Raw genomic sequence first — 15543 nt, 5'->3', positions numbered from 1 at the left:
AATACGTACTAGAGGTGACGTGGAATCATACGCAATAGCGCCCCAAACCATGATGCCGCGTTGTCTAGCGGTAGGGCGCTCCACAGTTACTGCCGGATTTGACCTTTCTCCACGCCGACGCCACACTCGTCTGCGGTGACTATCACTGACAGAACAGAAGCGTGACTCATCGGAGAACACGACGTTCCGCCATTCCCTCATCCAAGTCGCTCTAGCCCGGCACCATGCCAGGCGTGCACGTCTATGCTGTGGAGTCAATGGTAGTCTTCTGAGCGGACGCCGGGAGTGCAGGCCTCCTTCAACCAATCGACGGGAAATTGTTCTGGTCGATATTGGAACAGCCAGGGTGTCTTGCACATGCTGAAGAATGGCGCTTGACGTGGCGTGCGGGGCTGCCACCGCTTGGCGGCGGATGCGCCGATCTTCGCGTGCTGACGTCACTCGGACTGCGCCTGGACCCCTCGCACGTGCCACATGTCCCTGCGCCAACCATCTTCGCCACAGGCGCTGCACCGTGGACACATCCCTATGGGTATCGGCTGTGATTTGACGAAGCGACCAACCTGCCCTTCTCAGCCTGATCACCATACCCCTCGTAAAGTCGTCTGTCTGCTGGAAATGCCTCCGTTGACGGCGGCCTGGCATTCTTAGCTATACACGTGTCCTGTGGCACACGACAACACGTTCTACAATGACTGTCGGCTGAGAAATCACGGTACGAAGTGGGCCATTCGCCAACGCCGTGTCCCATTTATCGTTCGCTACGTGCGCAGCACAGCGGCGCATTTCACATCATGAGCATACTTCAGTGACGTCAGTCTACCCTGCAATTGGCATAAAGTTCTGACCACTCCTTCTTGGTGTTGCATTTGCTCTGTCAGTCAGTGTACATAAACATAGATTTTCAGCAGTGAATGTACACATCAATGACAGCGATCGTCGCTGCCAGGAAAAAACCTCCTATGTGAAATATTTTAGCTTAGAACTTTGGTCGGTAAGGTTCTGTCGTCTAAGGTGCAATATTGTGTGCATATTGTCAAGGCATTCTTGCTCTTTATAATGTATGTGCTGCGGGTCAGTAATATTATCACATAGGAGGTTTTGTCCCGGCAACGACGATATGTAAATCATTCAAAGAGTCAATAAAGGAAAATACCTAAACATTTTGAAAATCTATATATACTGAACACTTTGACCAAAGGTACAACCCTACATATAACCTTAACGAAATTACAGGACGGAACAATGTATTGTTTGAAGAACTGATAAATACCGTATTTACACAAATAATCCCCGCCACCGAATTTTGAAAAAAAAATTACGAAGATTGACTCAAATAAAATCTGCACCCCAATTTTGTGCCAAAAAAAAAAAAAAAAAAAAAAAAATATGCGGGTATTATTCGCGTAAATATGGTATTAGCAATCATCTACAGACAAAGAAATTAATTTCAGCACATGTCAAATAAGGTACTTCTTCTCCTCTCATCGCTCCAACTTCCCCTTACCGGTAACAGTTCAACTCTCACTCCCTCAGACAGCCACTTCACTTTCAGGACGCAAGTTTTTGTTTTCAATCATTTACCATATTTTATCCTTTACGGAGATTTTTACCAACTAGTGTCCACAGATTCCGTTTTGTCATACACAACAGTGACATTGACATCAATGTTATTTCACCAAGGAAAGTCTTAAAAGTGGTGCATTATTTTAATTTTTAATTATGTATGTTTTTAATATGCTGGCTCTGTGATGTCATTTCAGCGTGCCTGCCTCTTACTCAGAGGCCCCAGGTTCGATTCCCAGCCAGGTCAGGGTTTTTTAACTGGACCTGAGGGCTGGTTCGAGGTCCACTCAGCCTACGTGATTAGTAGAGCTGGGATTTCTATGTAATTACATATTTTGTTCCTTGCTATTTAGGTGCTGGGAAAAGTCATATGTTCACAAAACACTATGTGAGGGTTATTATTATTGAATTTCATTTTACAAATTTTTTTTATATTTGTGGGTATTCTACATATTATTAGTGATATTACATAAAATTACATATTTTAGCGTTTTCCTGTCTTCATATGAAATAAATTGCTGAATTGAAGTTTCACAACTTAATGTCTGTCCTCTCAACAGGGGGATTAAGGTAATTATGAGTGACAGGTATTTGAGAGGATGATAGATACAGGTAGAGACCCTTGCGAAATAGGTTTTTCTAAAGGTTCCAATTAGCTGCAGGAAAACTGTTACTTTACATTTGCCAGTCTTAAATCTTTGATCCCTTTTAGAGTTAATTGCTTTACAACTAGCCACTTTCATGTTGAGGTTACCAGTAATATTTTTCTAAACGCATTTCTTTGACCTCTTTGTTATGTACTTTGGAATTTCCAAATTTATTCTTATAGCTGTCTTCCTTTGAAATGTCTCAATTAGGTTTTAGTTTCTTTTGAACAGCTGAAGAACATTGTTCATGAACATCAGTTTCCTCTAGAATATATATGGCACCCGTAGCGTCCTCGCTGGCTTCAAAGTTAAAATCATGAATTGCAGTTGACGAGTCCTTTGCAACTGATGGCAAAGTAGTGATTTGCCAAGCATGCAACATACATATCACATGTTCCACGAAATCCCAGCTTGAGCAACATGCACGAAGTGCTCTGCATAGAAAAAACCAACAGTTAGCTCTACAAAAGGAACAAATCGTTTTAACACAGATGCAGCCTTACCTTCAAGTGACCTTTTTTATAAAGACTTATGCAGTGCAATGATTGCAGCCAATATTCCATGGTATAAACTTGAAGTGCCTAAATTCACATCTTTTCTGGAAAAATACTGCAAGCAACATGTTCCTAACCAATGAACACTACGCAAGAATTCAAGTCTGCTATGACGAGGTAATGCACAACATAAGACAGCATATAGGAAATCTTTCATATGGGTTGCTGTTGATGAAACAACAGATGATAAGGTTAGATTTATTGCAAATCTTGTGGTGGGGAAGCTACAACCTGACAGGGCCTCAAAACCATGTTTGATCTACTGTAAAGAGCTAGGCTATACAAATCACTCAACTATTGCAAGATTTGTGAATGATGGATTAAGAGCTCTGTGACTGACTGAGATGAAAGAAGAAAAGGTATTAATGATGTATTCTGATGCTGCAGCATATATGCTTAAGGCTGCAACTGCTTTGAAGATGTTTTATCCCAATATCCTCCAGTTTACATGCTTGGCTCATGGACTGCAACGTGTTGCCGAAGATATTAGAGCCAAGTTTCCACAAGTGAATAGATTAATTTCAGCAACAAAAAAGGTTTTTCTAAAAGCTCCACGAGTGCTATCTTACAAACAGCAATTGCCAGAGATACCACTGCCGCCGTAACCACTGTTAACGAGGTGGGGGACATGGATAGATAACTTCTATATTGAGCATCTAGATGCTATAAAGACTGACGTAGATTCTTTTGATCCTGAAAATGCTGTATCTATTAGTGAATCACAAACTGCCTTTGGTGACTCCAAAGTGGTCTCCTCAATCATCGACATCAGGACTGCCACTGTAAGATTCTATTGCCATCACTAGAAACTGGAGCAAGTGTATTGAGTAACGTTTTGAAGAGAAATCCTGGTGGTTCAACATTTCACAGTATGTGCCGAATTGTAAATGGAGATGACGAGGACATTTAATTTGCCCCAGTTACATCATGCGCTGTTGAAAGATCTTTCTCCGCTTATAAGAACATTTTAAGTGGCAAACCCCTTTCCATGACCCCAGAGAACATCGAAAAATACTTAACAGGTCACTGTGCTACAAAATTTATGGAATAAACATGCTTTGAGTGTTGAAAATGTGTGTGATATATTCATATAATATGACTCCAAAGAGCATTGAAAATACTTAATTGTTCACTGTTCTACAAAACATAATATAAAGCGTGTTTAGTGTGTTGTAACTGACAAAATAGTAAGTTTATATTAATTATATGATATTAAATATTTTGCCCACGCCCGCCTGGTGGCCATGATCGTTAAGGCGCTGAAGTCTAAAAACGGTCTAAGACCGAGGTTAGCCGGTTCGAGTCCCGTTGAAATTTTCACCATCAGAATGTTGGCCGGCAGGGTAGGGGAGGTGGTGGTATACAATTTCTAATCACTAGATTGCGTGCCAAAAGCCTGGATTAAATTCCAAACCTCTCCGCAGTGCTCATATGGAGTGAGGGCATATGACGCTGTTGATGGTGATTCGTCCGTCGGATGGGGACGTTAAGCCTTGAGCAGACCCCTTGGTGCTATTCGACAGGAGTAGGCTATGTGCCGGCACCGGGTTTCACCCTCTCCCTACTATCATATATCACGTCATTCATTTCATCTCTCATTAACTCCTCTGATGAGGTTGACATCAGGAAGGGCATCCGGTCATAAAAAACCGCCACGACAAATTCATCTCACCTCATACCCGACCCCGTAGGGAAACGGGACAAGGGTTGGACAAACAACATTAAATATTTTGCCCATTCTACATATTTATGTACATATTTTGGTGCTTTTTGTTACATATTTATGTACATATTATGCCACTTGATACTACATAAAAATTCCAGCTCTAGTGATTAGAATTGAGGAGCTATCTGACGGTGAGATAGCAGCCCTGGTCTAGGAAGCCAAGAATAACGGCTGAGAGGATTTGTCGTGCTGACCACACGACACCTCGTAATCTGTGCCCTTCGGGCTGACAAGCAGTGGCTTGGTAGGCCAAGGCCCTTCAAGGGCTGTAGTGCCATGGGGTTTGGTTTTTATGTTTTTAATGTGTATTTTTGTCTATAACATAAGTGACCAATAACATGTCCTAGATGTTTATTTTTTAATATAATCATTAAGCATGGAACTGATTGTTTTAAAGAATTGAATTCATCAACCAATGGGATGGCAGGTTCTCTTGAGTCGCATAAAAAGATGATGAATTGAATTGGTTAAATTTAGCGGTGACATAAAAGACTGGCTTCCTTCTTGAGTCAGTTCCGGGGGATTCATGAAGATCAAGACATAGCAGCAAAAGACAAATTCCAGGCGACAGTTTCAGGAACAAGAGCACTAGAAATCACAGACTGCAGTGGATGGACTGACCTAGGTGTGAGCCACCAGTGTGAAAGCTAAGGGACGTACTTTACAATAAACTGCAATCTACTGAAGCGACTTGACAAGCATGGGAACAGCTCTGATGATTCCTGCGCACATCTAGCTTGCGAGTTCCGGAGAATGCAGCTTCCTCAAAAAATAATGTTCTTAGAAGGAAACCATAATTTAATTACATTGATTGCAAATGTTAAAAACAATTAAACTCTTAAGTCTTTTTCATTTGTGAAATTACCAGCATTTCACCCCAGTGTAGCAGTGGGCTCATCAGTTGGATTGCTACACCTAGTGTGCCATTGAGACACCACTGTAGAACAATGCAGTGACGGTGCACTAGGGGAAGCACGTGCCTCCACTGCCTGCCTTTGGCATATATCAAAAAATAAAGTTCGTAGAAGGAACTAGCACCAGCGTCTTGGAAAGGTGTAGCATTCCAACTGATGAGCCCACTGGTATACTGGGGCGAAACGTTGGTAATTTTACAATTGAAAAAAGGAGCTTAAATGTTTTTAACATTTGCAATCAATGAAATTAAGTTATGGTTTCTTTCTAGCAAGTAGCCTCCGTGGCTCAGACGGCAGCGTGTCACCCTAGCACCGCTCGGTTCCGTGGTTCAAATCCCTGTTGTCGCTCCATGTGAAATTTGTGTTGGACAAAGTGGAGGCGGGACGGGTTTTTGTCCGGCTACTCCGGTTTTCCCTGTCATCTTTCATTCCAGCAACACTCTCCACTATCATATCATTTCATCTGTCAGTCATTAACGCATTTACTGCCAAACCCGTATGTATACGTTTTTGTGCAGTGTGTACTTCACCGACCTCGCAAATGAACGCGATATAGTGTCATGCTTTGAGATTCTGTGGAAATGCTCAAAGAAATTCTGTGCAGCAGATGTACGCATTCTGGTGTTATTTCACCATCGTTGGAGTGGAACATCTTTCCCGCTTACGTGTAGCCATCATGGTGTCTTGAAGTATACATTCATCTCTTGTTGACGAAGAAATTGAATGTTTCCCCATAAGTAGTGATTCTGGAGAGCTACAGTTTGATAATGAAGATGGAGAATATCTATGTGGCGATACTGAACTACAAGAAAGTGCGAGACAAAGTAGTAATGATGAGTCTCGTGCAGAATTGTCACCCCTTCTTCAGATAAATTATTTTTCCCCAAATGTAAATGATTTTGATGATACCTGTTCTTGGATCAACAATTTTATATTATATTTCAATAACACTATCACTGAGCAGAGTAGCCACGCGTGTTAACATGGAGGCAAGCTCTGTACTCGGCAGCCGAGTGGGTTCGAACCCCATGGTCAGCTGTCCTGAGAATGTTTTTGTGGTTTCCCTTTTGCACTCCCAAGCAAATGTCAGGATGGTTCCTATTCATAAACCACAATAGATTCTTTCCACTTCCTTCCACTGCACTTTGATTCATCTCATAAAACCATTGGACATTTAACATTAGATATCCGGGCCTAACACCAGAATGTCAGTGATTCTTCATAAACTCTAAGAATTTTATCAAATTTCAACCTCAACAAATATACTTTTTGAAATATATAGAAATCATGGGGCCAGGACAAAAGCCCTTTAACCCCAAAACTGCATCATATGTATATATCTTAATGTTCAGTATTTTAGAATAGTGGCATTCATGTTTATTTTAATGGCATTCTCGTTTAATATTAATTTTAGTAGTATAGTCGCTATTAAGCAGGTTCTTCAACAGCTGAAGATGACCTATTTACAGGCCGAAACCGGTACTGTCCTTTTATGCAAATAATATTGACACTATGTAAAATAAAGTATTGATTAGGTGGAGAACTCATCCTTCATACTTGTATGTTCTATCTCTGGTAGCAATTCCCTAATCATCAGCACAACCAAATTGTCCTGAAAGTGTGGCAGGCATATCTGAGATATATAACATAAATACAATTGGAGCAGGAACAGATCCCTGAGTAAGTCCATCATTTAGTGATCTTTTGGTGCTCAGAGTATTCTCCACATGTACTTGGAAAAGCTTTTGGGTTAGCATGGTATCACTTTCAGAAACTTGAAGAGTAGGCCATTCTTCCAGACTGTATCATAGGCTGCTGTCAGATCAATAAAAGCCACCAATGTCTTAAGCTTTCTCTGATAGCATGCTTCTATGTAAGTTATAAGACACTATTTGGTCTGTATCCTGCCTGCTCCACTGGGATTATCTTAAGATCTCTGGGTCAATTCTATTAAGAAGGAGCCTTTCTAGTAATTTATATGTCACACTAAATGGGGCAATAGCTATCTGGCTTATGATTAGCTTTGCTGTTCTTCAAGATGGCTATGATCTTTGTTTGAATAACTTAGTTGGATGTTCATGAAGAAGGTGGACAGTCCATTCCCACAAGGAATGATAAATTATGGATGAAAACCATCCACGGTGCTTTGCCTGGCTTGATATCAGCAATTGCAGTAGTTATCTCATTCGCAGTAAAAGGTCTGGAGTACATAAAATCAGCTTCCTCTAAAGCATTGATACTTTGTCAATAAAACTTATGAATGTTTCATCTAAACAGTGTTATGTGGCTGAAGATGTTGATAATATACGAAACATGTACCACTTTTAACCAATAAGTTGCCTTAAGCAATTTAGTGTATCGACAAGGTGGAAAATAAAAATTACTTTATTGTGAATAGGTCTGGAGTACTTGGATATATCTGAGACACTGGAATTTTCTGATTCTTTTTTGTGTGTTTTGTGAATACTCTATTCCTGCTATTTTTGGAACTCATGACTATACAAGGTGCAATTTTGTTTAGATGAATTTCTGAAGTCATTTGTGTAATGGGTTTACCATCCCCCAGCTTCTGAGAAGGGACCAAGCTTCACGACTGGATTACGTAAAGTCAAGACATTCAACTTTTGAAATCCACCCTTGTCTTCTTGCAGAATCTAAGCTATGTAAAAGCTGATCTCCAATTTCGTGATCACCACTATCAATGTATTGTTGATAAAGCTTATCTGTTTCCTCACTCCATCCAGGGATATACTCCCTACCGAAACGCTAGGGATGTATTTCTTTGCTGTAGATATCACAGCTCCCACGAATCTCTCATATCCTGCACTTGTTGGTGGTATCCTGCAAAAACACTTGTCAAGGCAGACGAGTTAGCTTTACTGGAGTTCCAGCATGGTCGTGAGGTAATTGAAACTAGAGGAATCTTCTGGATGCCCGGCTCGTAGAGGACTGGCCGGTGTTGGCTGTCAGGAAAGTCGGTGCTGACATCCGTAGGTTTAACCTTAAAGTACCCTACATGTGACCCCCGGGTGATTCTAAGCAAGCAAAATGAATGTGTTATAATAATAAAAATTACCAATGTTCCTGTGCTTCCAGACTGGTTTGATCGGATTCAAGTCAGAACTTCTGGATAGCCTCTCCCTTCGTTGCATGTGGTGTTCTTGCAGAAATCTCCTAACATGTGCTCCAGCATTATCATGCAAGTTGCCTTACATGAGGAATCGCATCAATGTAGGTTTAGTACCTCCCCATACCACCTCCATAAGCTGTCGAACAAAATCGCTCCCCCACGCCTTCTCCACACTCGCAGATTTCGTAAGAACAGCACAGGACACTACCCTGTAGTCGTGTGAGGACACCGGTCTCCCGGAAACATTTTCTCAGATACCAACCCCTAGCAATGTGAACAGGTGCTGGGAGTGTCCAAGGACAGGTTCAGCTCGTGGGCAACCCGAGAGCCTGGATGTGACATGATGATGATGAGGTAGGGTGTCTGCACGTATCCTACTCCTAGGGGTCTGCTCATCAGCATCAAATGAATCCAGGGATGCAATCTAGTCGTCAGAAATTGTATACACCACCTGCCAGTCAACATTCCAATGGTGTAAATTTTTTCAAGCAAAGGGGCTCGAACTGGCTAATTACGGCCACCAGGTGGGTTTTCTTCATGACACCTTCCAAAGAGACGTAATAACCATGGCACGAAAACAAGGTGAAATTCTTAACGATGCTCTGCATCTTCCGAAGAAAATCTCGTCCGTTCATGATGATGAGAGTGAAGCTCATTATTCATTAGTACAGTGTACTCGCACGACGTATTCTGTGTCAAAAATTGAGAAATACTCTTGCCTCTTATCACCAGAAATGAATGCCCAAAGGCAGTCCACAAATTTCAAAATAAACAAAACAAGAGATATTTATTCTATACATTTTAAAAGGTTACATACTTCTCAAGTACTCTGATACTGTAAACGTTTACACAGAACTGCCGTAATTAGTAAACATCACATTGACAAATGGAATTGATGGATTGACAAGACCTCAGTTAAACACGGTACAAAATAAATTAGTGTACTAAAATATAGTAAATATCAGGCTATCGGATGACGTGAAGGGGAAGAGTCATATTTTTGGGCAGCCTTGCAAGAAGATCGTCTCCCAAGGGCTTTGATATCTCGAGCCACGTGTACTTGTCAATGATCCCCACCTCCTCCAGCGGCTTGCGGAACGACACCAGCATCGTGAGGCAGAGTCCGTCGTTTACTCCCTCTGGTTTGCCCGAGTGTTCCACGTTCAGTAACCCGTGAGGTTTGTGAGGGGGCAGGTCAGCTCCGAAGATCTCCTGCATGAACAACAGTAATTATGTATACATGTGACTAGTACAATTTCTCTAGGAAGGGTGCAAGACAAAAGCTCAAGGTTTAAAAACAAAAACTGTGATATGTTGACCAGACTTTCAGCTGGAAATAGCAAACATTTAATCCTACGGGAAGAAGAGACCAACATGATGAAAGTGACAAAGTGGATATGTTGATGTATCTTCATTTCTGCTCATTACACCGGTTTAGGTAATCAAATTATACCATTGAAACACCAGCTTCATCCCACACATCCGTCTCCAGGACCCCTCCCACTTTAAGAAACACAACTCCCTCCCCACCCGCCCCCCACAAGCCAACCAAATCCAATAGCTCACAAACTTAACACCCCGCCCAACCCTCGCCCGCCAATCTCACATCGATATACCACTAGAAGCTCAAATGTCAGTCATTCAAACGCTACTATGGCAACTAATTAACATTACAACAGTCGAAAAGTTAAATAAAATTACACACAACATATTCTTCAACTCACCTCATAACCATATTAACATCACAATTGTCGAAGGGGTAAGTAATTTCAAACACCTTGTTTTTTCTTCGTTCTCTCCTCCTCCTCTAATTTTATTCCTTAAAATTTCACTCTCCTCTTGTTTCAGACATAACACCACAAGTTCTACTCAACCTCAAACATTTTCCTTTCGACTTTTAATATAAGAAGCTACAACCATGTCTACTTGCTAATATAAATATAGCTACGATTCTGACGAGTACTTGTCCTCGCTCCTAAGTGCTTTAAGAAGTTTGCCGTCTTATCTGTTCACGTAACGGCCTGTTTCCACTGATGAACATTTAACAACAACATGTTAAATGTTAACGGGTGACACCATCAACACATCAAATGTTAAATACTTTTCATTTACGAGGATGAGTCAATAAAAATGTCACAAACGTGTGTGCTTTATACCATTTGAAATTACGCGTGCAAGTTTTGCCAGCAGATGGCAGCATATGTATGCTTGTCGTACGACATCTCGCAGGCACTCAGTCAGTCTGAAGCTGTTAGTGCATGACTGTACATGAGAAGAACAGCGTGCAGTTGTGCGTTTTTTGTGGGCCAAAGGACTGTCCACAGAAGAAGTGCATCGCGAAATGCATCCCGTCTATGGTGAAAACTATTTCTCGCGAAAAGCTGTGTTCAATTGGATCCAGAAGTTCAACCATGGAAGGAAAAGCATCAGAGATGGGGAGCACTTGGAGCATCCACCGTACAGTCCTGACTTAACCCCCAGTGATTTTCATCTGTTTGGGCCCCTAAAAAAATCATTAGGGTGGCCGTCGTTTTGATACAGATGATGCCGTAATCTATGAGGTTACACGTTGGCTGAGACAGCAACTAAAAACTTCTATGCCGCTGATTTTCAAGGACTTGTAAAGAGAGGGGATAAGTGCCTGAATGTACAGGGTGAATATGTGGAAAAGTGAAATAAATGTCAGAAAGTTACTTTGATTATTTTTGCCTCAATTCAGTTTTGTGACTTATTTATTGACTCACCCTCGTAACATTGTGTCCACACTTAATAAACATGATAAACTTGACTTCTTTTGTTTATATACAGGCAGTTTGTCATACCAATTTGTGGTGTCTAGTATTTTCAAACAAGGGCAATGGACTCAGATGAAGAGGATTTGGCCTTTGTTCTTGCCACTGTTGCTTCTTGTTATGATTTAGAAATGCAGTTTCATTAGGCACATTTTCTCCCCTCATCCTGCTCATTGTTTCAAAAGCAAACCACTTTGAAGAATAAACTTCGTTTGCTCCCACCTCCGACTTCGACTTTTTTGAACTTTCTGTATTCTCGAGCGTACTGGGAGCGGAGGGACGCTAGTTTGTTTTCGATGCACTCGCGGGAACAATTATAGAACATTTCAGTTCCTGGAAACTGTCGGCTTTCTTCACTTTATCTCTGTATTCCTTTGATGAGACATCCCACAAATAAGGCCTTTCTATTACATCATTAAGTCCAGAGTAATCTCCTTGCTCTACTCCATTTCTGACTATAAATTTTAGTACAGTGCAGAGAGAATGACACACGTGCGCGTACTGCATTTGTAGCTTATAACAGAGAGAATGAGTGTTGCAGAGTGCTGTCAATATAATCCTACTTCACGAGGAGCACGTCCTTTACGCTATCTGTTGGCACGGAAAGAGCGCGGAAGTTGCTGAAGCTGTGCCAACATCTCACGAACAACGAATTGACTCGACGTGTTTTCCACTTGGAGCAGAAAACACGCCAACATGTTAAAAGTATTCTGAGTTAACGTGCAAAGTCAATTGGAAGACAGAATGACAATATAAATGTCAACTGTAACATGTTGGTGTTAAATGTTAAATAGTGGAGACTGGCCTTAAGATGAACAACTTCAACAGACAAACAACTTTGGATTTTAATTTAACCACAACTAAGAGTGACTTATCCTAAATAGTAAGCAAGCTCCAGAATGAGGCACCATATTTACCAGATTTCATTTCAACACAGCAATTTACGTATTCATTTTGAACTTTTAACTCTCTACTTGTTACCACATTTAAAAAATAAAGACATTCGTAATAATCTATAATAAGGATTGACTTTGTCATAAGAGTACATATAACGACTGTATTCTAATATGTTAAGATCTATTTCTTAAATTTTAACAGAAAACTCTTATGTATTGAATAGATGGAATTTATAATCTAATATTATTCTTTGACTTTAAGTACATTTCAACACGGACCATAACATGAGATTTGTAACATGTAATACCACTCGGGTTTCCGCAAGAAGTTTAAAAAAATATTATAATCAGATTTGATTTAATTATATTAGTTTTCTGTTACCTTTTTGATCTTATTTTAATTAACCTTTGATTCTTTTGGTACTCTATTGTTTGTATGTGTGTAAGTTTTATCATTGCTGGGTATTGTTCCGGGGTTTGTGGTTCTATTGTTTTGTTTGGGGGTTGCCATAGTGATGATGATTGTTTATTGAACTAGCTGGGGTAGCTGATTTTTCTGTGGAAGTAAGTACGAGAGGGAAAAAAAGTAGAGTTAGAGAGTTGAATAAAGTTAACTTTAGTTCGGTATATGAGAATAGGAACGCGAGGAATGTCAATCGGAGGTAACAGAATAATGTTACCACTTCTTCTAAGTGATACTTCTTCACTCCTTCGTGCTAACATTTTCCATGTTTATTAGTACATTAATGTACCGTGGATGACGATGAAATGGCTTGCGGAAGCTCCATGACACGTCCCTGATACCATCAAAATTTGACAAATAACCAGATTGTAATTAACTCCTCGGTGTTAATTATGAGCTTGAAGCTCAAATCGTAACTTAACCAATTCTTGGTTTTTCTGCTTTTCTATTTTGTACAAAATACTGAAGGAAACCAATCATGTACCAAATATCCCATTTTAAGCTAGATTAATTGTAATAGTTTTAATATTTTACTAACATTTTCTTTCCTTTTGGCATCGGCCAACCATGTTCAAGTTCTCCTTAGTAAGTTGTTATTAGATCATTTTGATATTTTCAGAGACCACGACTTTTCAATTTTTGTTGTTCCATTTCTTCCATTTTTAAATTTAAATACATTTTTATTAAGTATAAAAGGCATAATTAATTTACCCATACATGGAATACATGAAATTGTTTTGATCCACGTTTGTAAAAGGGACACCCCGGCCTTCTTGAGGTAAGTTTTCATTTTAATCTTGTGGTTTTGTTCTGAGGGTGTCTGTTACTTGTGTTGCTATATTTCGGTACCAAGGCGGCACACGCTTTAAACTCAGTACACGGCCTATTGCAATGATTAGTCCTGCCCCTCAAGGTGAAAATACAGAACACTACCTTGTAACCACTCACCGCTGATTGGGTTGGCCAAAACACAACTGTCCATCCTCCAGGTTCTCCTCTCCAGGCTAGGGATTAGTACGTTAACAAGTGCGTTCCTATGGCTCGGATCCTGTTATTTTCCTCTACTGGTTGGCAGCTGGTTGTAAAACTCTGCAAAATCTTCAACAACCCCCGACCCCTCAGGGGTGTAATAGAAACAATCCTACTGGTATCGCTTCTTCCCAGTGAATGGGCATGAGATTTATGAAAGAAAATGTCACGTCTTATTGGTCAGGTACCAAAAAAGTAAAGGTCATGTAATGAGAGCACACTGCTCATCGTTGCAGCAGGTGCTAGCACCCCACAGTGCTCTTCACCGTGATACACGTAGCCTCGAACACCATGCTTCATTTTGGGTGTGCAGTGGAACATCCTCTAGTAGTAGTGAACCTGGTGTCATAGCTTGACTGCTCATGCGTGTTGTGAGCTACTTAGGCAAAATAAGATTCACAAAGTTGACAGAAGACCATGCACAGTGCGTTTCTGATAGGTGCTGAGCGCGATGCAATACTCGGTTTCCCTATGGAAATCAACATGTATATCATGTGATGGCCAGGCAGGCATCAATTTTTGGTAATGAGACAAAGCCTCTCATAGTGCATTGGCACTGCTGGTGGCTCCAAGTAGCCTACGCAGTGGCCTCCACGGTGTGCACTAGCCATGTGTCTTGGTGGATGTGCTATTTACCAACTGATGAGCCCAGCCTAGCACACAAGGGCGAAACGCTGGCAACCAGGAATGAGTTAGCAGAATGTCCAATAACGGACCAACTATATTGGTATCACCTCCTATGTTCCAAACTTGGGATTAAGCTGCTCTAGTAATCGGTATGTTATGAGCTGAGAGATATGACAGTAGCAGATGAATATGCTGAAATTTCAAAAGGGCAGACTGGAATAAAGAGGTATTTGATAAATTTCTAACTTCTTTGAGTAAGTAAACAACTGATAGGGACGGCCCTAAATGAGTATATGCCAACGTTCTGTCCTACTCCACCCATCGCAACAAGGCAGCTGTGTTGCCATGTTACCATTTAAGTCAGAAATGTTTAATTTTCCCCACTAAATGCACTGAGATACACGACAATAAGCATTGCCAGGTGTTTGTCCACTTCATAGTCCTGCATTTCGGGCCTGTAACCTTTTACATCACTGATTTATTATAGCGAAACAGAGCTGAAACTGCCCAGTTGCTTTCCAGTTGGTATATTTTTAGTCTTATTCAAGAATTCAAATAATTCTTTCAATGACTTGGCACATCCTGTGCTAAGCAGCTCTTCTCCTGCTGTGAACAACCGCGATGCAAGTCTAGGTCTCGTCAAATGATTTCACTGCACCACACTCAGAGGCAGATCCAGGATTCAAGCTTTTGAAATGTGGTGTTACAGAAGAATGCTGAAGGTGAGATGCATAGATTGAATCACTAATGTAGAGATACTGAATGAAATTGGTGAGAGATTGATTTGGCTAAATTTGATGAGAAGAGGGCACGTTATGACACCCAAGACTTGTTCAGTTGGTTTTTGAGGGAAGTGTACGAACGGTAGGGGTAAAGGATAGCTGGCATGGAGAGCAGCATCAAACCGTCTCCTCGTCCTCTGTGTACTTTACAACATTGCGCTCGTCCAGACTATAATTGCTAACTTTCATTTCAAGATTAACTACTCCTAAGTCTTTGGTGATTGGGTAGTCTTCACACATTATGGCTTGCAGATGACCACAGGCCATGCCAAGTGTGTCAAACTATAAAATATTTGTGTAAAATATACAAAATTTACCTAAAATCAAGAAATGCAGCTCTAACATATAACGAATCAAGATACGAGAAAAAGTCATGTCTATTTATGTGTGAAGTTTCGTCTTAATTGGACGTCAACT

The 15543-nt window shown here is 40.8% G+C and overlaps 1 protein-coding gene across 2 annotated transcripts in view; it reads right to left on the bottom strand.

Moving 5' to 3' along the window:
• Positions 1 to 15543, bottom strand: part of LOC136866583 (8-oxo-dGDP phosphatase NUDT18) — a 115995-nt gene that overhangs the window by 28359 nt on the left and 72093 nt on the right. The window contains exon 6 of one of the 2 annotated variants that reach the window (XM_067143681.2): positions 9306 to 9749. The exons of the other annotated variant lie outside the window; for it this stretch is intronic. Within the exon in view, the coding sequence (XP_066999782.1) occupies positions 9504 to 9749 (246 nt within the window). The 3' untranslated portion in view covers positions 9306 to 9503. Of the gene's footprint in view, positions 1 to 9305; positions 9750 to 15543 lie in introns of those variants that run through there. 2 annotated transcript variants of the gene reach the window in all.

This window comes from Anabrus simplex, chromosome 3 (assembly GCF_040414725.1).
Source record: "Anabrus simplex isolate iqAnaSimp1 chromosome 3, ASM4041472v1, whole genome shotgun sequence".
NCBI classification, from domain to species: domain Eukaryota; kingdom Metazoa; phylum Arthropoda; class Insecta; order Orthoptera; family Tettigoniidae; genus Anabrus; species Anabrus simplex.
This window is presented reverse-complemented; position numbering and strand designations above follow the sequence as displayed.